General features: G+C 36.2%; 1 protein-coding gene across 1 annotated transcript; it reads left to right on the plus strand.

The window, feature by feature from the left end:
- Positions 1 to 17,708: 17,708 nt before the first annotated feature.
- On the plus strand, positions 17,709 to 19,371 carry LOC311616445 (general transcription factor II-I repeat domain-containing protein 2B-like). The gene is made up of 2 exons (XM_084871790.1): positions 17,709 to 19,154; positions 19,237 to 19,371. The coding sequence occupies exon 1, from the start codon at positions 17,716 to 17,718 to the stop codon at positions 18,736 to 18,738; it is 1,023 nt and encodes a 340-aa protein (XP_084727916.1). The 5' UTR covers positions 17,709 to 17,715; the 3' UTR covers positions 18,739 to 19,154; positions 19,237 to 19,371.
- Positions 19,372 to 25,433: the final 6,062 nt, after the last annotated feature.

Below are 25,433 nucleotides of genomic sequence, written 5' to 3' on the forward strand. Positions count from 1 at the left end.
ATCACCCCTAACCGCCTCTGCCTTGCTCCACACTTGGGACTCAGGATTCATTCCTCTGGCCAGTCACAGGCATCCAGGATCCAGGCTTCCCTCCCTCTGGCCAACCACAGGCATCCAGGACCCAGGCTGGCTTCAACCAGGTCAACTGCAACTGCAGGAGACAGTGGGTGGGCAACTTCACCCAAGCGGCATCCGTAGGCATCCAGGACCCAGGGGCAGGCGGCTTGTCCCTCTCCTGTACCACAATTGTTTTCATATCTCATTTGGTTAATTTCTCATTTTTATTTTCTAATTACAATAAGGTTAAATACATTTTCATATACTTATTGTGCTTTTGAATATGCTCATATAAGAAGGGACTATTCAAGAATTTTCCCTATTTTTCACAATTAACTTTTTTTCCTTACTGGTTTTAAAAATTCTTTACACAATCTTTTTTAAAAACTGAAAAGAAATTGAAAACTATATATGTTAAAGGACTTGTAGAAATCCCAGATATAAAAGAAGTAGAGCCAAAATTGTTCTGCATTGCAATACAATGGCTTTTCTAATAATAATTTCAGGTAAAAGTGATGCTTTATAGTGCCAACCATACTTCAAAATAACATCACTACTATATTCCTAATATATCACCAGCCTGAATATAATCTTAATCACTTTAATTTCATTTATCTCTAATAAGCATTAAAATATATCAGAAGTTGAAATAGATATGAGGATGCTCTTTTAAAATTTGCTGATCAGAGGAAGAAGAAAACAAGGAAAAAATTGATATTTTCTAGTTAATAATTTAGAATGTTTCATGAACTGAGCGTATAAAAGCAAAGTTGAATATTAGGAAAGTAAAAAGATAAGGGAATGAAACTAGGAAAATTGGTCATACACTTGAAAATAATTATTATTGGGATGCAGAAATACAAGTTATGAAAATCAATCCACTTAAAATTACCAAGAGTAGAGAGAATTTACCAATTTTAATAAGAGGCAGATAAATAAATTCTAATTCACTCTACTAGAAACTGTGAGCTTCTATCACATTCTTTAGGAAATAATTGAATTAGCAAAGGAAAATATTTCATTGAAATATAAATTGAAATTAATTATTTTATATATAATATACTTTTATTAAGAGTAAACCAAAGCAGACTTATATTCTTAGGTATTAGTTATTAAGTAAAACTAAATGTTATTATTTTAAAAATAAGGCTCTGCTTTATTTATTTATTTTATACTTTATTGATTTTTTACAGAGAGGAAGGGAGAGGGATAGAGAGTAAGAAACATCAATGACAGAGAAACATTGATGAGCTGCCTCCTGCACACCTCCTACTGGGGATGTGCCCGCACCAAGCTACATGCCATTGACTGGAATCGAACCTAGAACCTTTCAGTCCACAGGCCGACACTCTATCCACTGACCCAAACTGGTTTTGGCAAGGCTCTGCTTCATGCCCTTAAGAAATTATTTTTTTCATCAAGTTTCTTGATGTTAAAGTATATAACCTCTTTAAAAAAAAAAAGAATTGATAAATTTAAATACCAATATTAGTGTTATTTTCTTCAGTGCTTTAAACAAAGTATTATGAAATGTTAAATTAAAACTATGAATATTTTACCAATAATTATTGAATATATATTTAATTTTCATGAATATGTATTTTGCCCAAATATCAATTAAATATAGACACAGATCATAGTTAACCAACAATAATTATCAATTGTTCATCCTTTCAACAAGTTAATAGCTCTCTTGATTATGCCATAAAATACTAAGAAAAAATATTCCATTATTTTCTGATTTGCAATTTAAAAGCAGATTATAATTGGACATTTTAAGCTTATAATTTATAACATATAAAACAAGCATCATTTGTCATTCATGAGTAATCAGTATAATACTTACAATAAACATTAAAAAGAGTGCCTGTTACAAATATTCTTAAACTCAGAAATTAAAGTAGGACATAATTACTTTTTATTCCAATTTCAGAGTAAAATAAGATATAATACAGATGTCTTGATATCTATCAAATGAAAATAACACTTAACACTTATTAATATGGCAATTTTATAAAGTAACAAAACAAAAACAAGAAACAGAAAATAACAAGTGTTGGCATGAAACTATGGAGAAAATGGAGTCCTGGGCCTAGTTGGTAAGAATGTAAAATGGTATTACCACAGTGGTAAATGCTATAGTGATTTCTAAAAATCTGAAATTTATTTACCTTCTACAATTGAAACTTTGTAGCCTGGAGAAGAGCCAAGTCCCCTGCTCACTCTGGCTGCTGCCATTTCTGTTTGGTTTTATGTATCTTCTATAATTGAATTTTGTAACCTTGTGTGGAGGCCTAGGCTAGCCAGGGCAGGTGGAAAGCGTGGCTTCCATTGCCAAGGAAACCCAAGCCTCTCAACTGCTCTCTGTGGCTGCAGCCATCTTGGTTGGGGTTAATTTGCTTACTTGCTCTGATGGGCTGGTGGGCATGGTTGGTGAGCATGGCTTGAGTGGAGTGATGGTTAATTTGCTTATTACTCTTTTATTAGGTAGGACTAGAGGCCTGATGCATGAGATTACATGCACTCATGGTAGAGGGGACCCTCAGCTTGGCCTACACACTCCTGCTGTCTGGGAGTCCTCAGGGGATGTCTGACTGATGGCTTAGGCCCACTCCCTGTGGCCATCAGTCTTACATCCTTAGAGCTGCCACAGAGGCAGGAGAGGCTTCTGCCAATACTGCTTCACTTGCCAGCCTTGAGCCAGCTTCTGGCTGAACGGTGCTCACCCTGTGGAGCACACTTACCACCAGGGGGCAGCTCCTGCCTTGACTGTCTGCCCCCTGTTGGTCAGTGAGCATTATAGTGACCAGTGGTTCCGCTGTTCAATTGATTTGCATATTACCCTTTTATTATATAGAATAACCCAGCACATAGTAGATGATAAATAAATATTTGTTTAATTAATAATTTTAAGAATGTGAAAATCTTTTAGTTTGACAGTTTTACTTCCTCCTTTCCAATTTGGATGCCTTTTATTTTTTTATTCTTGTCTGATTTCTATGGCTAGGACTACCAGTACTATGCTGAATAAGAGAAGTGAAAGTGGACATCCCTGTCTTGTTCCTATTCTTAAAGGAAGTGGTTTTAGTTTTTGCCCATGGAGTATGATATTGGCTGTAGGTTTGTCAAAGATGGCCTTTATTATATTGATGTATGATCTACCTATTCCCACTTTGCTGAGAGTTTTTATCAAAAAAGGGTGTTGGATTTTGTTGAATGCCTTTTTGCATCAATTAATATGATTGTGTGATTTTTATCTTCCAATTTGTTTATGTGATGTATTACATATTTTGATTTCTGAATATTGTACCATGTACTAGCCTTGCATCCATGGAATAAATCTTACTTGGTCATGGATTATGTTCTTTTTAATATATTGCTGGATCCGATTTGTTAATATTTTGTTGAGGATTTTAGCATCTATGTTCATTGGGATACTGGCCTATATACCATTTTTTTTTTTGTAGTGTCTTTATCTGAGTTTTGTAATTAGGATAATGCTGGCATGATAAAAAGAACTTGGAAGTGTTCCATCCTCTTGAATTTTTGGGAATAGTTTGAAGAGTGTAAGTATCAGTTCTTAGTTGAATGTTTATTAAAACTCCCCTGTGAAGCCATCCAGACCAGGGCTTTAGTTTGTTGGGAGTTTTTAATTACAACTTTACTTACAACATAGTTATTGGCCTGTTCAGGTTTTCTGATTCTTCTTGATTCAGTTTTGTAAGATTGTATTTTTCTAGGAATATATCCATTTCATCCAGGTTGTTCAGTTTGTTGGAATATAGTTATTCATAGTATTTTTTTTTACAATCCTTTGTAAATCTGTGGGGTAAGTTGTTACTTCACCTCTTTCTTTTCTGATTTAATTTATTTGGGTCATCTCTTTTTCTTGATGAGTTTGGCTAATGGTTCATTAATCTTTTATTTATTGATTGATTGATTAAGGTCTTACATATGTGTCCTGAAACCCCCCCCCCATTGCCACCCCACCCCACTCCCATTCATGCCCTCACCCCCCTGGTGTCTGTGTCCATTGGTTAGGTTTATATTCATGTATACATATCCTTTGGTTGATCTCTCCCATTACCCCCTCCCTCCCTTACCTTCCCTCTGAGGTTTGAGCATCTGATCAATGTTTCTCTGTCCTTGGATCTGTTTTTTGTTCATATTTTTATCTTTTCAAAGAACCAGTTCTCTTTATTAATCTTTTGTATTGTTTTTTTTATTTTTATTTTATTTTATTTTATTTTAGTCTATGTCATTTATTTCTGTTCTGATGTTTATTATTTCCTTCTTTCTACTTACTTTGGGCTTTTTTTTTGTTCTCTTTATTATTCTGTCTGTTGTAGAGTTAGGGATGTTGCACATAAAAAATCCTAAAGACTCCAACAAAAAATTACTAGATTTAAAAAAAGAATTCAGCAATGTAGCTGGATTTGAAATCAACACCCAGAAATCTATGGCATTTTTATACACCAATAATGAACTCTCAGAAAGAGAAACTAAATAATCTTATTTATAATTGCAATAAAACATTAAGATGCTTTGGAATAAAGTTAACCAAGGAGTTAAATGACCTGTACTCAAAATACTATAAGACATTGAAAAAAGATATAGAGGAAAATGTAAACAAGTGGAAGAATATATTGGGTTCATGGTTAGGTAGAATCAACATCAAATGTGCATACTAAAAAAAAAATGTGCATACTACCTAAAGAAACCTATAGATTCAATGCAATCCTTATTAAAATACTAATGGCATATTTCAGAAATCTAGAACAAACACTCCAAAAATTTATATGGAACCAAAAATACTCCAAAAATCACAGAAATCTTTAAAAAGAAAAACAAAGTTGGAAGATTCACAAACGCAGATATCAAGTTATACTACAAAGCCACTGTACTCAGAACAGCATGGTACTGGCGTAAGAACAAGCATATAGTAGATCAATGGAACAGAACAGAGACCTCAGAAATTGACCCAAGACATTATGTTCAATTAATATTTGACAAAAGAGGCAAGAGCATACAATGGAATTTAGACAGTCTCTTCAATAATTGATGTAGGGAAAATTGGACAGGTACATGCAAAAAAAAAAATGAAATTAGACCACCAACTGACATCATACACAAGAATAAACTCAAAATGGATAAAAGAGTTAAATATAAGTCATGAAATCATAAAAATCTTAGAAGAAACTATAGGCAACAAAATCTCAGACATCTCTCCTAGCAATATGTTTGTGGATATATCTCCTAAGATTAAGAAAACTAAGGAGAAAATAAACAAATGATACTACATTAAAATAAGCAAAGAAAACCATCAAAAAGAAAGGGGCCCTAGCCAATTTGGCTCAGTGAATAGAGCCTTAGCCTGCGGACTCAAGGTTCCCAGGTTTGATTCTGGTCAAGGGCACATGCCCAGGTTGTAGGTCAATTCCCAGTGTGGTGATTGCAGAAGGGAGATGATCAATGATTCTCTATCATCATTGATTTTTCTCTCTCTCTATCCCTCTCCCTTCATCTCCAAAATCTATAAAAACCTATTAAAAAATAAATAAAAAGGACCCCAATGTATGGGCAATGATACATATGATAAAGGGTTAATATACAACACATATAAGGAATTCATACAACTTAGGAAGATAAACAATCCAATTAAAAAATGGACAAAGGACCTAAACAGACAATTCTCCAAAGTGGACATACAGAAGGAGAAGAGACATGAAAAATGCTAAAAGTCACTACTCATCTGAGAGATGTAAATTAAAATGACAATTAGACCTCAACTCACATATGTCAGAATGGCTACCATCAACAAATCAACAAATGGCAAATGCTGGAGAGGATGTGGAGAAAAGGGAACCTTAGTATACTACTGGTGGGAATGCAGACTATGGAAAACAGTATAGAGTTTTCTCAAAAAAATTAAATACGAAACTGTCATTTGACCCAGTGATCCCACTTCTAAGAGTATATTCTAAGCAATAATAATTAAAAAGAATATATGTACCTCTATGTTCATAGCAGCACAATTTACAATAACTAAGGTTTAGAAACAGCGCAAGTGCCTATCAGCAGATGAGTAGATAAAAAACCAAGGCACACAATTCCATTTACACAATGGAATACTACGTGGCTGTAAAAAAGAAGGAATGCTTACCATTTGCACTAACATGTATGAACCTGAAGATTATAATTCTAAGCAAATTAAGCCACTCAGAGAAAGACAAGTATCATGTATTTTCACTCATAAGTGGAATCTAATGAACAAAATAAACTGATGAACAAAATAGATCCAGAGACACAGAAGCATGGAACAGACTAAGGAATCTCAGAAAGAAGGCAGGGGTGGGGAGAGATTAACTGGGGAATTTATGTGCATATATGCATACCCAAGAACACAGATGACAGGGTGGTAAAGGCCTGGGAATGGTGGGTGGAGAGTGGAGGGAGTCAATAAGAAAAAAGATAGGGGGAGGGGGAGAGACACCGGTAATACTTTCAACAATAAAGAAAAATTAAAAAGAGAAAATAAAATGATGGCTTATACATTAAAAACAAAAATCTTTTAGGTTGAAAATGTGTTTCTTCATAATGACAATTACAAAACAAATCAGTTTTCTTGTTAGTTACTATTTGTGCACTTAATATAGTATTAGTAAAAAAGGCAATATTTATGACTAAATTGCCTATGTTAGAAAGACAAAGTTTATTTTGTTTTTATATTTTAGTCCAGAAAGTGGGGATGTATTTCCATTTATTTATTATTTATTTTTAACTGTCTTCCATTTGACTAATCATATTGAGATAAACATGTTTTTTTTTTACTAGAAAATGTTACAGTTATTTTAATGATCATGTATGGAAATCTCTCTCTCTCTCTCTCTCTCTCTCTCTCTCTCTATATATATATATATATATATATATATATATATATATATATATCTTAATGCAGAGACATTTAAAATGCATGTAGCAATAGTGCTCAAGGCTAAAATCCTACAACAAAATGAACACCCCAAAACTTGTGACCTAAAATTGCTTTTCATTCCAATTGGCATTGAGCAGACTGAAGCAGTAGAGAGAGAAGGAAGGGTCCTCTTCAGTTCATGTGACCTGTGTCATTGCTGAGAGGGGTTCACATCCTTATATTTCTATAGTTACTTCCATTTGATATGAATTCTATCCAGCCTTCTAAAGCAATATAGCCTGTCCTTATTCCCTCTAAGTCTAATATGAAGGGTTTTTCTTCCCTCAATGTTGTGGAAAAGCTGCAAAGCCATGACATTCTTAACACTGACGAGACACATCTCATTTCCAATTTTCTGCCTGATAAATTCTTAACACATCTTATGGGCAAAAACAACAGAAAAATTATGGGGGAAACTGATTTCACTGCTATTTTGTTTTCATATAGATAGAAAATTCTTCTCAACCAGCCCATTTATATTCAGAGCATCTCAGGCCACAATTCTCTGGGCTAATCATTTTGTTCCAGAATGAACAATGGATATTAGAATCTTTTAGTATGCAGTGGATGAACTTTCTCACAGTTGCAGAATATATGCTTAATTTTTAAAAATACGTGCTCCATTTCTTTCAAATGAGTAAGTGGGGAGGGATGGAAAATAGAGTTATCCTTAGGGTAGGGAGACAACCATTCTGGCTTAATACACTGGTGTTCAGTTCACTCATAGGTCTAGGTTCAAGACAGAATAAATGAGTGTTTGGAGAGGAAAATTTATTATAGAATGATGGCAACTGCCAGGCAGATAAGCAAACGTCTTGTACCAGCTGGTTGTACGAAGGAACTGTGATTATATGAGCCTCAGGGTTTTGTTTTGTTTTGTTAACACAGGCTGACAGGAGCTATAGCCTTCTCAGCGAAACGCAGTGAACCACAGAGGCATATGCTAAGGGCAACTCTGGGAAGAGTATGATATCATCAGCACAAATCCATCATTCCAGAAAACAGTTCTATAACATCCCCTTTATGGTGGGTCACAAGTAACATCTTTTGTCTGTGTACACATTCTTTTTAGTTATATAATTCATAGTGAAGGAAATAACACAATTTACCTGTAAAGGTTAATGGTTTTCTTGGACACCTAATTTAAAACGTTTGTCTCTCTGGTTGAAAGCGTGGCTGTAAAGAATTAGTATAAAAGCTAAAGTTATAGCTCAAAAGTTCAATAAGCTTCTAAGATACTCGATTCTCAAACAGACTAAGAGTGTTTTTATGGAGATCAATGGGCAATTCACTCCTCAGTTGCATCTTGTTTTTTCTATGTAGAATCATATAGTTTCCCATAATATTTAAGACACATAAAACACTTTGATAAAATCTATATCCAGAACAAATCTTTCAACACTGAATGTTACAGTGGACACAGATTAATATAAGTGCTTATAAAAGCTGCTGGGCATTTGGTGCCTCTTATGGGCCTAAAGCTGAGTCAAATGAATTTTAACCCATTACTGCAAATTTCAGGGACATGTTTAAGAGAGAAGGAAAGATTATCGCTCCACAAAAATTCCATTTTTAGCGTATGGTACTCGGCTTTTTAGGCTCAGAAATATGTTTGTATACCCTGACTCAGTCAGTCTCTAGGAGATTATATCAAGCTAACCACACTCACAAGAGTCTAATTTACAAGATGACCAAGGAGGACCTAATTATTATTAAATAAAACACATAGTTATCAAAAAGTCTAAATTTTTCTACTTACTGATCACCCAATTCCTTCCCTATTGGCAAGTTAAATTATGATTATATGATTTCATAGTCAACCTGGGAATAAACAAGAGCGGTTAATAGAATATTTTATTTCCCAATGTCATTAAACCCTGAGAGCATGAAGTATTCCTCTCAACACAGAGACACAGCACCAATGAGCAGTCAGTCACTCCTGGGTGGAAGCCAGGATTCAAACGGAAAGCCACTAACAATCTTCCAACATGACCAGGTATAAATAAGTAGATAGCATTCAGCATGTGTTAGATCTGAATATGCATTTTATTGAATTTAAAGTTTTCAGCTATGGGCTACATTGATAAATACCACTTATACCTAGAACACCTCTTTGAATAGGTCTGGAGAAAGTTTCTGTTTATCTAGAGGCTTTTGGGCCCCTCAAAACGTCTTGTGTTATCTGTCACTCCCCAACACTTTTGATCTTATGGTACTTTTTATGCCTAAAAATGATTGAAAATCCCAATGAGTTATTATTTATTTGAATTAAATCAATCAATATTCACTGATTAGAAACTAAAACTGAAACAATATTTATTAATTCACTTTAAAACAACAATAGTGAATCCTTACTCAATATAAATAACACACTTTTAAATAGCACTATTTTAAAAATTAATGAGCTGTATGTATTATTTACATTTTTATAAGCATTGCTAATATCTGGCTTAATAGGAGACAGCTGTATTCACCTTTCTTCTTCTGCTTTCAATCAATTGATATCACATATCATGTAGCCATTGAAAAGCCATACTGTATAGTCATAAAAGAATAAAAAGTAGGGAGAAATGTCCTCATGCAATTATTATTTAAATCATTTTGATCTTGGGGACTCATTGAAAATGTCTTCAATGAGCTTCAGAGGTCACAGAGATCACTTTTTTTAACCCCTACATCTAACTTTCCAACTGCTATAATAGCAATTCTCACTCCTGTCTACACAATAAAATCATGTGAAAATGTAAAATACCCACCTCATGATTATATATATGGATCACTCTGTGACCATTGCAGTTAGCTAGTTATTGATATTAATAGAAAAGGGGCAAAGGCAAGCCAGACATTGTAGTTGTGGCATCTAGGCAGCTTCACCAGGAAGCTGCAACTTTATATTCCCCAGAGAACCACCAGGTCACTGGGGAAGGGGTCCAACAAAGGGGAGATGGACACATGAACAGTAAAGTCTGGTAACATAAGAAAGGTGGTTGTCAGTCAAACCTGGGAACTGAGATCCTTGGTTGTGGAGGGGAAAGCCACTGCATGCCAGCAAAAATTTTAGGAATATATAATTCTGAGACAAAGGAATTTTCGCTCTCTTGTTCCATGGTTATGCTTCTGCTTCCTTGCATTCCCCGGTGTTCGTGGAAGCCACATGGCCCACATCCATGCAGGCCCCACACAAATGGACTGATAGACTGCAGATGGGAGCACAAACTAAACTAGCTGATCCTGGATTAGATTATGCCCCAACCTGGAATGGAAACTCTGGGCAATGGCTTTTTTTTTTTTTTAATATGGTTTTATTGATTTTAGGTAGAGGAAAGGACAGAGAGAAAGATAGAAACATCAGTGATGACAGAGAATCATTGATTGGCTGCCTCTTGCATGCCCCCCACTGAGGATCAAGTCTGAAACCCGGGCATGTGCCCTGACCAGGAATCAAACCATGACCTCCTGGTTCATGGGCCAATGCTCAACCACAGAGCCACACTGGCTGGGGGAGGGGGAGCAATGGCTTCCATTCTAGCGCTGGACTTCTTCTTTGACAGGACAAAGGGAAATACAATCATGAAAACTCGGAAATAATTTCATACAAATAAGTGCCGCTCATTCTCCCATGCCAGTTTTGGAAAATTCATTTTCTTATGACATCACAAGAAGCCCACTCTCACCTGCCAACAGATGAGAACAAGGAGTGCTCCCCACCGATATAACAATTCTTTGAGAACTTCTACCATAGAGGGTTAAGGTTTCTCCAATTGCTATAGTGACAAGTCTATTTAGGCTGTTGACTATCTCTTATCTGCCCTTCTCCTCACCTCTCCATTTATCTCCTTAAAGCTAAGTAAAGCACTGCTTGTGCCAGATGCCTGATAAATGCGTAAGCCCCATCATTTGCTGCCATTCAGTAAGTCAGCCATGTTCACAACAATTATAAGACCATTCAACTAAAATTGATGACTGTTAAAACCAAGGAGGTCATCAATTTAAAAGGACAAAGAAATATCTGGGTATATATTAAAATAATATTAATTAGGGAAAAATCATATAAGAATAAGAAAATTCTAAGAGAAAGATTGGTAGATCATGAGAAAATCCTTAGGTTACAGAGACTTAAAGGAAAAGGAAATCGTTCAGTTTATCAATAGTATTGTGTTTTCAAATATTGCATAATGGAATTGAACCCCACTCCCACATTCTGGGCTCAGCATTGTCTCATTCATGCTAGTTGATGCCAGTTTAGCTTAGTCCCTTTTCCTTAGTACCATGTTTTTGTTTTTTTTAAAAAACAAACGAACAAACCAACAAAAAAACACAATGATCTCTCTTTTTCCCAAAGTCGAGCTTGTCTCTATGAAACTATCCACAAATTTCCAATCTGTGCTCAAATTTTTTATTTTTTATTCTTTTAAATATTTTTATGTTTCTTGTAATTCTAACTTCTTAGTAGTATGACTGATATCTTACCACCCAGCTAAGTGAATATTTAAACATTATTATGCCAATTCATTAACAACTGGGACACCTGCCACTACTAATATGCACTTCCTACCAACACTTTGACTATTTTTTGAGGTATCTCATAACCATGTATTAGCTCATTGGTCAACCCAGATTTGCCATTGCCCTCTTGATAAAATATTAAGAACCTGAAGATAGAACTTTCATAGAAGTATCCATGTACCTTCCCATTTAGTTTCAAGTTCTGTTTCTCCTTGTTCATTCCAAGCAATGGAGTCACATTCCCCCAAGTCCCAAATGTGCTCCAGATGAGTATGTGTGGCATTAGCATACTAATTCATTGAGAGAAAAAAAAAGTGTTTCCACTGTAAAGGACAGAGGCATTTGAAACATTCAATCCAGAATTAGTTGGCTTTAAAAATCCTATGCTATTACCTAAGGGTCCATCAGAGATCTAAGTAAGATAATAGCAAAGTGATGAAGGAAACACCAATTCTTTTCAGGTCACTAATAGTTCAGAGGATGTTATGCTTCTATGTTTGTGCTTCTGCCATTTAAAGTCCCTGAAGTTACATTTTATAGTTGAGCTGAGGCCTCCTTATTCCCATCTAGAATCACAACAATAAATGTCTCCCCAAAATTATTATAACATTTTACTGATCAAATGGATTAACATTAGTTCATCATTGGAAGAGGTTTTAATTGAAACATAATATATAAAAGTGTAAGGATTTATTTTTTTCATTTATAATTCATAATGCAAATTCATGATGATCAACATGGTGCTTCACTGGGTGATTCAAACCAACATTAAGCACCAGGGTCTGTACCAAAGTTACCCATACACTTTATATTTAAGGTTGTTTAGATTGCAGTGAAAAAATTTCTGCCATATTTTAAAATTAAATTACTATTTTTTCCTTTAAGTCCTATTTGGAAGTAGAATAAATGTGTGTTTTCAATCATATATTTTCTTTTTTAAATTATTTTTTATGTAAAAACATTTTATGGAGATTTTCATCTGTGTAACATGTGCCTACAGTTACTATAAATTGATTGGACATGCTGAATAAAATCTAACAAATTCTACCATATAATGGATTTTGGCTAATGCTGATTTTCTTAGAGTGCTTACAAATATCACTGTTTCTAAGTTTTAAGCTGTAGGAGAAGTTTCCAATGTATAGATGACTTTGGTTGTTTTTAGCCTCCAAGATTCCATGAGCCATTCCTGGGAGCCCCTCCACTCCATGTACACTGCAGGAGGTGGGAGGGTAAAGCAGGGTGTTGTTTTCACCTAGCATAGAAGTTAAAGGGATGTCTGGAAGCTTCTGACAACAGATTCCTCTGCAAATATCAATCTCCAATTCAATTTCAAGCATTCAAAAAAGTGGCAACTCTTAAATGACTGGCCTTCAACATTATCACCTTTATTCCTGTCTGTTCAAAGCTTGGTTCTTAGTTTTTTGCTTATTTATTTTATTTTAGTTTAATTTTTGTTAACCTTGTTTGCAATTTTATCCCTCCAAAAAATAAATTTCTTTTAGATAGAATTATTCTCTGTCACTTGCAACTGAAGTGTCCTGAATGGCATATTGAGAAAGATCAAGAACAAAGCTTTAAGATGTAAGTTTCATTCCTTAGATATTTTGAGTTGACTTTGGAGATTAAAAAATAATAATAACTATAGGCCAAAGTGCCTGAACTCTTTGCCAAAGCCTATAATCTTTTTCCTTCACTTCCAAGCGTTTTTAGAAGAGACTTAAAATTGAAAAGAATAAGGTAATTCCCAAGTACATGGAGCAAGTTGCAAAATCTATGCAACCCATGCCAAAATAGTATGGAGATGATTCTGAATATGGGAGTTGAAGAACTTGAAAAGTGGGGGCTCTTTTGTAGAGAGTGGTCAGTTTTTGTGAATTGAACATACACACACACACACACACACACACACACACGAAATGTGGTCATTGTTTTCCTCTATCACCTCAGGCAAAGTGAAGCTATTGTACATTAATTTCAAAGAACACTGTTTTGTTATTTAAATGTTGGCACTATTGTATTTATTACTACAGAACTATTCATAAATATTTGTAAGCAAAAGTAAACTATCAACTACTTCTATGTATTTCCATACATATACAAATAATTTCTATGGCAAAATAATGGAAGAAATAAGCAAAAATGTTATGTTTTTCCCCCCAGGCAATTGTTCTCCTTTAAATTTGGTTGCTCAATGTTTTAACTTTTCTATATAATTCATTGATGTGTAAAATTATATATGTTCATTTTTCAAGACATTTGGTATTTTTTAAATAGTCAGTATTGTTATACCAGAGCCCCAAAGCATGTCAGTGAAAACAGAGAAATTATGAAGGCTTCTGAATCCTGAGCTGAAACATTAGTTCTTCAGGAATAAAATCCCATTCACAATGCTAATGAAAATTTGGAGTTAAACAGCCTAGGCTTGGTTTATGGCTGTCAGTTTCTAAGGGTATATCCCTGAGCCAGTGAGTCTGGTTCCCAGATTCCTTCTCTGTTGAATGGATATGTTAAGGATGGACACCTTACAGAACCAATGTGCATTAAGTGAAGCAATGAATATAAAATGTTAGACCAGTGACCAAGATAATGTCATCCAATAAAATGAAGAGAGTGATGACAATGCCTTGATGATGTTGCTCACCAATTTTGCCTTATGAGAAAAATGATGATTCACATTTCCAGAGCAATTCTAAAAGGTAATTTGGGCTTCCTCTATTTCTCCAGGGTTCAAATATCTTACGTTGCAATCACTTGGTATAGTGTTTGTGATCTGAGATGCTCCATGATAATTTCCAAATAACACTTTAAATTACTTGTAGTGAAGAACACATATAATGGATCAATCTTTTCAGAGTTGGATTAGTTTATAGTTTCCATGTTGTTTTCATTAAGCAGAGAAATGTTATTTGTTGTATTAGGAAGAAAGACTTCTGTAATGAACATATTTGGAAAACTGCTTGCTTCACTTTTTATAGGTACACTAGAGGCCCAGTGCATGGATATGTGCACATAGAAAAGAAATTAATTAAAAGGTGGTTTGTGGGGTGAGACTAGGTGGGATGGGACGGGCACACCTTAGAGCCAACCTCCTACAGTCCCTTCCAAGCCAGCCCACCTGGGGCAGCACCAGAGCTAAAAGGATGTCTACAGAGTGAGCAAGGTCTCTCCAGCAGGTGGGGATTGGGCCAAAACCTGCAGTCCATCATCCCCTGAGAAGTTCTGGAGTGTGAGAAGGTATTCTGCAAAGTTGTTGTTGCTCGGCAGTTTCTATGTTGGGCATCTGCCCCTTGGTGGTTATTGCTCGTCATAGATACTGGCTGATTGGCCAGTTGCTTAGGCTTTTATATATATAGATGTCTCCTGGGTCCTTTAATAATTTAATGTAGGGCACATGTCTTTGTGACTGGAGATGAATTCTTAGGTGCTTCCCAAACTTATTTTTTTAGGAACCATCTGAAACAAATATGGGAAGCATTAGCCTATGGTTTTACTTATATGTTTAAAACTTTTATTATTTAATTAAACAGCTCATTTCTCAATAACTATGTGGACTTCTAAGAATGCAAGGCTACCCTAAATTAAGGTAATGTTAAAAATGGTAACTTGGGCCAAAACCAGTTTGGCTCAGTGGATAGAGCATGGGTCTGCAGACTGGAAGATCCCAGGTTCAATTCTGGTCAAGGGCATGTACATTGGTTGCGGGCACATCCCCAGTAGGGGGCGTGCAGGAGGCAGCTGGTCGATGTTTCTCTCTCACCGATGTTTCTAGCTCTCTATCTCTCTCCCTTTCTCTCTGTAAAAAATCAATAAAATATATTTTAAAAAATAAAAATAAAAATAAAAATGATAACTTGGAACCTGATCCTTAACATCTTTGAAAGATAAATAATAAAGCGATAGAAGTATAGTCTGTACTAAATTAATGTCTATAATTTCCACAAATAAATTCTATAATAAATCCAAAATAATTAGGTTATTTATTCCATTAAAATATTTGTGAGGTAGTTTTAAAGAAATGGTTGTTTTTAATTAGTTACTTAATACTACATATTTTAAAAATAAACATGTGATTCCATCTAAAATTAAATATGACAATTTATTATGAGACTCTTAATCATCTTAACTGGAAACTTTAAATTATTCTTAATTAAACCTCCCTCAAATTTAAAGCCGTTCCAATATCACATTTGGCTTCTTTCAGTTTCTATGTTGATTTTTCTTGATATTTCCTTAGTGATTCAAATCATCTGTTATTGTTTTTGTTTGTTTCTTTGTTTTTATGAGGATCTATTTGTGTCTATTCAGTTTGTAGCTTTTTCCTAGATGCAAACACCAAAGGCACCTGTTAGGTTGGTACATTCCAGAAGCAGGCCATTCTTCAGGAAAAAAATGGCATAAAACCAGCTGAGCTCATTAGAGTATACCACTGGCCCTGACCTCTGCCTCAGGCTACATTAAAAATTAACCTAAAGTACAATAACTTCAAATTCAAGTTAGCAGCATTTGAGAGACAGAGGTGTGAATAATATGGGCCAAGTCCAAGATCTCATGTGGCTCATTCATGTCTTACCAGGGGAGATAGAACAACTAAAAAATGAACTATAATTATATATTAATTACTGTTACTTACTATGACAAAAGATATAGTAGAATAAGTAGCTAAAATTTGAAAGAGGAATGTTTAAAGGAGAATTTGTTTTTATTTATCTACTAGAAGCCCAGTGCATGAAAATTCATGCACTAGAGGGGGTGTCCTTCTGTCTGCTCCCCTCTCACAGTCTGGGAACCCTCAGGGGCAGGAGGTGACCCAGCAATCAGGGGGAGGCAATGCCCCATCACATCTCTGCTGCTGCCACTGCCTGCAGCACAAGCCTCAGCTGGCCCTGGGCAGCTGCCATCCGAGGCTTCCCTGCTCCTGGGGTTGGCCCTGGACAGCTGGGGGACTGAGGGAGGATCCAGCCTCACCATGCACCTGCTGTCTTCCCACCCCCCGGCAGGGCTGAAATGACTGGGGGACTTCGACAGGGCTGAGGGGACTGGGTGCCACCATCTTGGCTATGGGTACCACCATTTTTGTGATGGTGAGATGGTCAATTTGCATATTTCCTCTTTATTAGATAGGATTTTTCCAGGTTGTGATTTGAGATTATTGGTTGCTTCTAAAATATTATAGAGGTGCTTTGCACTTTCAAAGTAATATTTTACAATATGAATATTCAACTGGTCACTACTTTCTTATGAAAAATTCCTGGTTAAGATAAAACTCTGGTAATTCTTTTTTAATAATCTTAATCTTTAGAGTAATTTAATGTTCACAACAAAACTGAGCAGGAATTACAGCATTGCCATATACTCCCATACACCCACCCACTCCTATAACTGCACAACCTTGTCTAATGGCAGTCAACATCCCTCGCCACAGACATATATTTGTTATAAAAGACAGACATACAATAATACAAAATTATCACCCAGAGTCCACTGTTTACATTAGGGTTCCCTTTGGTGTCATGTATTCTATAGATTTTGACAAATATATAATGACATGTACCCACAATTACAGTACCATATCAAGTCATGTCACTGCCCTAAAAAAACTTGTTGGCCTATTCATTCTTCTCTCACCCCCTAGACCAGGGGTCGGCAACCTGCGGCTCCGGAGCCGCATGCGGCTCTTTTGAACCTTTGCTGCGGCTCCAGCAGGGCCGACAGCAGGGGGCGGGCAGGGAGCTGTATCACTTACCTCTAATACTAATTTTTGTTGTTGGTTAAGCATGGGAGACAGGTCCTTTTGTAAGATGTACACTGTAGGAAATTTGTGGCTATTATATAATTTTTTTTAAATAAATAAATTAATTAAATTATTATTTACATTTTTAAATTTAATTTACTTAATTTAATTTACAGAATATTGAGAGGCCTGATGAATTATTTTTATGGCATGCATGGCTCACTAATTAATTTACAAAATATTGGGGGCCTGATGAATTGTGTTTTTTTTTTAAAAAGGTGACTTGTTGAGGCGGGCGCAGGGGCGGGGTGGGGAGGGAGCAGCCGCGCTCACCGGCGCTCTCTTTCGGTTTGCTCGGGCTCCAGACCCCCCACACGCTGAGGTGCTTCTCCTCCTTCGGCGCCCCTCGTCCTGTCCCGGTCCCAGCCCTGCGCGGGGTTCGGGGATGCCCGCCAGCATGTTCAGCATCGACAACATCCTGGCTGCGCGGCCGCGCTGCAAGGATGCGGTGCTGCCGGTGGCTCCTGACCCCGCTGCCCCTGTCCTCTTCCCGGCGCTGCACGGGGACTTGCTCTACAGTGCCAGTGGCAGCACCGCCTCCTCCCTGGACTACAGCCAAACAAGGGGTGAGGATATCTGTAAGGCTGTCCTGGACTATTTAAGTGCCGAAAAAATAAACACCAACCACCTGGTCTCAGTGGCTACTGATGGGGCACCGAGCATGAGAGGAGCACAGACGGGCTTTGTGGCTCTACTACAGAAGGCTCTGGGTAGAACGCTGCTCTCATTTCATTGCATCCTGCACCAAGAGGCATTGTGTGCTCAAACATTTCCCCCGGAATGCACAAAAGTGATGGATGTGGTCATTCAGATTGTTAATGAGATAATGGCAGAGGGTCTAAACCACTGCCAGTTCCATTTGCTATTGGATGAAGTGGAAAGTATATATTCTGACCTCCTGCTCCACAACAAGGTCCGGTGGCTGTCCAGAGGCGAGGTGCTAAAACGCTTTGTCGCATGTTTGGAAGAAGTAAAAGCTTTCCTGGCCAGCAAAGAGTTCACCTTTCCTGAGCTGGAACAACCAGAGTGGCTGGAAAAATTACATTTTATGGTAGACATGACAGCACATCTAAACACACTAAATACAACCTTTCAGGGGAAAGGAAGCACAGCCCTGCACATGCTGGAGGAGGTTTTGGCATTCGAGCGCAAGTTGACAGTGTTTGTCAAAGATTTACAGAGAGGTACACTGTCTCACTTTCCTTCTTTGAGAGAGTTCAAACAAAGTCATGATATGATAAATTTGGAATATTTGAAGTCTGCAATCACCACAATGCAAAGTTCGTTTGGGAAACGATTCTGTGAGTTCAGAGAGGAAAAAAAACACATTATCCTTCCCTGTCACTCCCCTGGCGATCGATCCATCCCTATTGAATATGATTGCATTTGCAGGTGTAAGTCAACCTGATCTTGAGATGGAACTGGCCGATATAGCCAACAAAGATATATGGGTGTCCAAGTTCAAATACTTGGCCGCTACTCTTGAGGATGTTGCCCGTCAGAAGGCCATTCTGGCTCAGAATCATAAATGGAGTGATATTGAAAACCTTCCCAAACAGGACAAACTTGTGTTCGAAACATGGAATGCCATCCCCAACACTTATATAAACATGAAAAAGTATGCATTTGGAGTCCTGTCGATCTTTGGCTCCACATATGTATGTGAGCAGGTCTTCTCCAACATGAACTATATTAAAAACAAACATCGATTACGCCTCACAGATGACAACTTGCAAGCCTGTGTGAAAATGAAGGTAACGTCTTACAGCCCTGATGTGCAGACACTGTGCACTGAGGTTCAGGAGCAAAAATCCCATTAACCAGGTAAATTAAATATTTTAATTAGCTATTAATTTGCAAAAATATATTTTACATTGTTAAGTGAAAAAATCCTTTTTTTCTTCAGATTGACAGCTAACTGCACGATCCGGTATATAGCATTAAGGTAAGAAACAATATATGCAGTGTTATATTTGTTTTAAATGTCGCAATGGTTTTGCGGCTCCCAGGTTTTTTTTTTTTTCCTTTGAAAACGGGTCCAAGTGGCTCTTTATGTCTTAAAGGTTGCCGACCCCTGCCCTAGACCTTGAAATGTTACTGTCCAGAGTGCTGCCTTTTTAAGAATGCTGTATAGTTGGAATCATGTAGTACAGTGTCCTCCTTTATATGCAGTTCTCCTTTCCTCAATTTTTCTTAACAGGGTCAGCTGAAGTCTAAAACTAATAAATGGATAATTTCAGAAATAAAAAAAAAATTCACAAGTTTTTAATGGTGTGCCATTATGAGTAGTGTCTTGAAATCTTGCACTTCCCTGCCTGGGGCATGAATTACCCCTCTGTCTAGTATTTCAAGGCTCTGATCTTCCCTATTCTTAGTCACTTGAAGTCATCTAATCAACTGTCTCCATATAACAGTACTTGTTTACTAACCTTTGTTTTACTTAATAATGACCCTAGAAGGCAAGAGTAGTGATGGTGGCAATTCAGATATGCCAAAGATAAGGTATAAAGTGCTTGCTTTAAGGAAAAGGTAAAGCTCTTGATTTAATATAGAATTAAAAATATTGTACCATGAGGTGTCTAAGGTCTACAGTAGGAATAAATGTTCTAACTCTGAGATTGTGAAGAAAGAAAAAGAAATTTGTGCTAGTTTTAAGGTTTTACTATCTTACACATTGCAAAAGCTATGCCCACAGTGTTTGATAAATGCTTAATTATAAACACACAATACCACATACAGATGATGTATTGTAGAATTGTATACCTGAAACCAGTATAATTTTATTAACCAATGCCACCCCAATAAATTCAATAAAAAATATGGAAAAGACATTAAATATTTAATGGGTGAATATATAAACAGAGAGCACATTCACATAACTTTTATTATTGTTGTTGTTTTATTATATTATTAGCTATAGTTGTTAATCTCTTACTGTGCCTAACTTATAAATCACACTTTATCATAGGTATGTTTGTAGAGGGGAAAAACATTAGTATATATACAGTTTGGTATTATCCATGGTTTCAGGCATTCACTGCGGTATTGGGACATATTCCTCACAGGTAAGGGCCACTACTATATATAGTCTGTTCAGATTGGCACCTTTCACTTAATAATATACATTTAATTTTTCTCCATGTCTTTTCATGGGTTGATAGCTCTATTTTTAAGCACTGAACAATATTCTATTATATAAATTTACTACAATTTATTTATCCAATCACCTGCTGAAAGACAACTTGGTTGCTTCTAGGTTATAGCAATTTTAATAAAGATGTTATACACATACACATACAGGTTATTATGTGAACCTAAGTTTTTAACACCTTTGTATAAATAATAAGAAATACAATTGCTTGATCATACAATAAAGTATGTCTAGTTTTATAAAAAATTCCAAAATGTGTTTGTAGGTGGCTGTACCATTTTTCTTCCCACCAGCAATAAATGAGAGTTATTTTTGCTCCTCAGGATCACCAGCATTTGGTTTTATCAGTGTTTGTGGGTTTTGCCATAAGTAATAGGCATGTATTGGTATCTTATCATTTTAATTTGCAATTTTCTAATGATATGTTATATTAAACATTTCTTCATATGCTCATTTCCCATCTGCATATATTTCTTGCTGAAGTGTTTGTTCAGCTATTTTGCCCATTTTTTCATCAGATTATTCATTTTGTTATTGTTTTAAGAATTCTTTGTATATTTTCATTAACAGTTCTTTTCCAATGTTTTTTAAAAGTATTTTCTCTCAGCTCATGACTTCACTTATGATTCTCTTGACAGTGTCTTATATAGAGCTGAAGTTTTAATTTTTATGAAGTCCAGTTCATCAATTATTTTTTAATGAATCAAGCTTTTGATGTTTTATCTAAAGTTATCACATCCAAGCTCATCTAGATTTTCTCCTATGTTATCTGGTAAGATTTTATTGTTTTGCATTTTGCATTTAGGCCTATGATCTATTTGGAGTTAATTTTTGTAATGGATTCAAGGTCTATGTTTATATTTACCACTTTGTAGATGTCCAGTTGTTCTAGCACCATTGTTTAAAATACTACTGAGATCAAAAGAGGTGCCTTTGCTCATTTGTCAAAAGTCAGTTGACTATGTTTTTGGGGTCTCTATTTTTCCATTGATCTATTGTTCTATTTGTGTAGGTTTTGTTTTTTTGTTTTGTTTTATTTTTGTGTGTGTGCTTTTTTTTGTTGTTGTTGTTGGTTTTTTGTGTTTTTTTTGTTTGTTTGTTTGTTTTTGCCAGAATCACACTGTCTCGATTATTATAGCTTCATAGTCTTATAAGGTTTTGTTTTTAAGTGAGTGTTCACTTAAATCTCTCTTGAGATGTGACATTTGAAAAGAATAAAAGGAATAAATCATGCAAATATTCTTGGGACAATTGTTTCAGACAAAGAAAACTGCAAGTGAAAATATTCTGAAGAGAGCATGCTTAGTTTGTTCAAAGAAGTCAAGGTTACCTGAGCAGCTGGTATAGTGATCCTTAAGAGTGAGAGGCAACAAAGCAGGAATAGTAGCCAGTGCTAAGTTGGATAGAGTAGTGTAAATCCTAAGGCCTTCTATTTTATTTTCAGGGTAACAACCCATTAGGGGGTTTGAGCAGGCAATGAAGTTATCTGATTTTTAAAGAATCTTCTGACTGCTTGTGGAGAATAAATACTTCTGTGGGATGAGACTAGAAGTAGAGCAACAAGTTAGGGGATGCTTACAGTATTCTAGCAGAGATGCCAGGGGCACAGATTAGGGTGATGACCATGTAGGTTTTGAGAAGTGACTGGATTCTTACATATTTTGAAAATAATGCAGAGAAGATGCATTAAATGTCAAAAAATGAGTGAGTGAGGAAGCAAGAATGGCACTGCAGATTTTGTTGAAGAAATCAGTAGAAAGAACAGATTTAGTGAAAACATGAAATACTATTTTGTCTATGTGAAATTTGGTGGCTTATTAGAAGTCCAAGTAGAAATATTAAGTAAGCATGTGTATATAGACATCCACTTGAAGATTCAAATAGTAGAGTCTTCAGCACACAGAAGACTAATTAGTCTGGCTCCACCAATTAACAATTTGCAAAATATAAATAGTGATCCTACTTTCAGTTTTCAAACATAGCACTTTAATAGACTAACAAGTTACTATCAATCTATTACTGTGCTATAGATTAGTTACATTTGCTCAGCAACTTAGATTTCTAATTAAGCTATTCTTTGCCCATGACTTTATCCTTTGATTTTTATAATTTAGCTTAGCATTCCATTATCTCTTAGCTGTGATTTCCTGCTTATCCCTATTTTATCATTTCTGTGATCCTTAAGAAAGACCAGAGGCAGAAATATCATTTTGACAGATAGCATGAAGACCAAGCTAGAATCACTGTGAAAGACAGAAATGAGGGTATAGATTCAATAGATATTTAAAAAGCAAAATTAAATAATCAATTCATATTAGTTTCCTAGGACTGCTCTAATAAAGTACCATGAAATAGAGCTATAAAACACAAATTTATTCTTTCACATTTTGGAAGCAGAAAGTCTAAAATCATCTTAAACTCCAAGGGAAATTCTCCCATAACTCTTCCTAAGTTTGGTGGTTGCTGCAATATAATTTTACCTTTCCTTATATCTCTTGAATCATTTCAGTCTCTACTTTCTTGTTCACAAAGTCTTCATCTCTGTGCGTATGTATCTTTTCCATCTCTGGATCATTGGATTTCAGGCCCTCTACAATCCTGTACAACCTTATCTTAACTTGATTACATCTACAATGATTCCATTTCCAAATAGATCTCATTTATAAGTACTAAAAGTTAGAATTTCAACATATCTTTTGAGGGTATACAAAAGCCATAGCACAGTTGAATGTGGGAGGTGGAGTAGAAGGAGGGAGAGCCACTTATCATTCCCAGGTTTCTGTGTCAGATATAAATGTTGGGCTAGTTTATGTCAGACAAACCAGATCAGAAGGGTGAAAGATAATTCCAAGTTTGAGTGCTTATGGGAAGTTCAAACTCAGATAGCTACAAGAGCAGGCTTCTATCTGAAGCTTGTTTATCTTCTCAACAATGAATAGAGTCATTAGCATATAAGTAGTTGTGAAAATATGAATGTAAAGGAATACGTGAGATAAGCATAGCTAACATATAGTAAACACTTGCTATGTGCTAGGCACTGAACTGAACATTTGGTGTATGTTAACTAATGTAATTCTTATAAGAACCTTATAAATCTGATGTTATTATAATCTCTATTTTCAGATTTGGAAACAATCACAGAGAAATTAACTAACCTATAGGACTCTCTTTCACGGCCCGCGTAGAAAGAGTTCCAATTCAGGGTTCAGGTTCTGGAGAAGGGCCGCACACAAATGCAAAGAGACTTGAAGAAATTTAATTTGGTGATATGAGGGGCCAGGCGGTAGTCTAACTCTAGTGGGAGAATGACACTGCAGATTTTGTTTGATTTGGCTCTGCCATCCACTTTTATTGAAGCTTTGGGGAAAACATCTTAGGCAACATAAACAGAAATTTACATGTAGCCATTAGGCAGGAAATAACAGAAACTTTCATGGGACAAGCAAGATAGATTCTGCTTCAGCTAACAATATCTCAACTAAAGGTTAGAGCAATTAAGGTTGTTGACTAGCCTTTCTGGCTTCCTGTCAACATCTCTTTTTTAGTGAAACTGATTTGTTTTCCAGCACTAACCTGCTTAAGCTAGCAAATTTCTGAGGCATATTTCATCGAAAAACTGATGTTAGATCCAGAAATTCCAGACTACACAATATCATCCTATATAATAAAAACCTAATATGCTTAGTGTTTGGTTGTCCAGATGGCCGCTCAACCAATCAAAGTGTAATATGCTAATGATATGCTAAGGCCACTCAACCACTCGCTATGAAGTGTACTGACCACCAGGGGGCAGACTTTCTGACCACTAGGTTAGTTTGTTGTTGGGATCAGGCCGATAAGACCGAGTGAGATGGGCTGGACACACCCTGGAGCCCTCCCATATTCCCTCCCCAGTTGGCCAACCTCCCAAATCCCTCCCTGACCCTGATTGTGCACCAGAAGGTCCCTGGGCCTGGCCTGCACCTTCTCACAATCCAGAACCCCTCAGGGGATGCCAGAGACTTGTTTTTGGTCCCATTCCACAGGTGCATGAATTTGTGCACTGGGCCTCTAGTTAAGAAATAAGACTACTGGAAAATATGAAAGTAAAGTAATACATGAGATAATCATAGCTAACATATAGTATATACTTGTTATGTGCCAGTCACTGAACTGAACACTTGGTGTATGTTAAATAATGTAGTTTTTATCTATATTAGTAAAAGGGTAATATGAAAATTGGTCATGATGCCATCACATGTAACAACTAAACAGCAGGCTGAGTGAGGCGACCAGACCAACAGGGGGGTTAGTGAGAGATTATCAAATGACTGAACAGTTGACAGTGTGGGTAGACCAGGCTAGCAGGCAGAGGTGGTTAGGGTTGATCAGACTGGTGGGGGGGGGGGGCAGTTAAGGGCAGTCAGGCAGTCATGTGAGCAGTTAGGAGCCAGTGGTCCCAGATTGGAGACGGGGCAGGCTGAGCTGAAAGGACCCCACCCCCATGCACGAATTTTATGCACTGGGTCTCTAGTATTATATAGAACTAGGAAACCTTTCTGAAACTCAATGTGTGTGCAAAAGCCATCCTGCACTATGGCATGGAATCTAATCAGATTTTGTTAGGATAGACAAGATCTAAAATCTATAATAGGAGATTTTATCTGGGCAAGGAATCTTACTTTATGAAGAGTGCATTTAATTAGGATTATTTAACTGACAATTCTAGGGACTCTAAATTAGATGATGTTTGGGGGTTATTGTATTAATATTTATAAGTAAATTATAATAGCTGAAGGAATTTTAATTTGTAAATAGCTGAAGCTCTTTTAATTTATAAATAGAGTTTGTTAAAACATGAACAATGGAATCATATGTGAATGTGTATGTGTTTGTTTGCCTAAGGACAGTAAAATTAAGAATCAGATCAGTGGTCTGAACCACGTACAAGATGGAAAATTTTATCTTCTCTT

The sequence above is a fragment of the Pipistrellus hanaki genome (assembly GCF_964339955.1).
Source record: "Pipistrellus hanaki genome assembly, chromosome: 2".
NCBI classification, from domain to species: domain Eukaryota; kingdom Metazoa; phylum Chordata; class Mammalia; order Chiroptera; family Vespertilionidae; genus Pipistrellus; species Pipistrellus hanaki.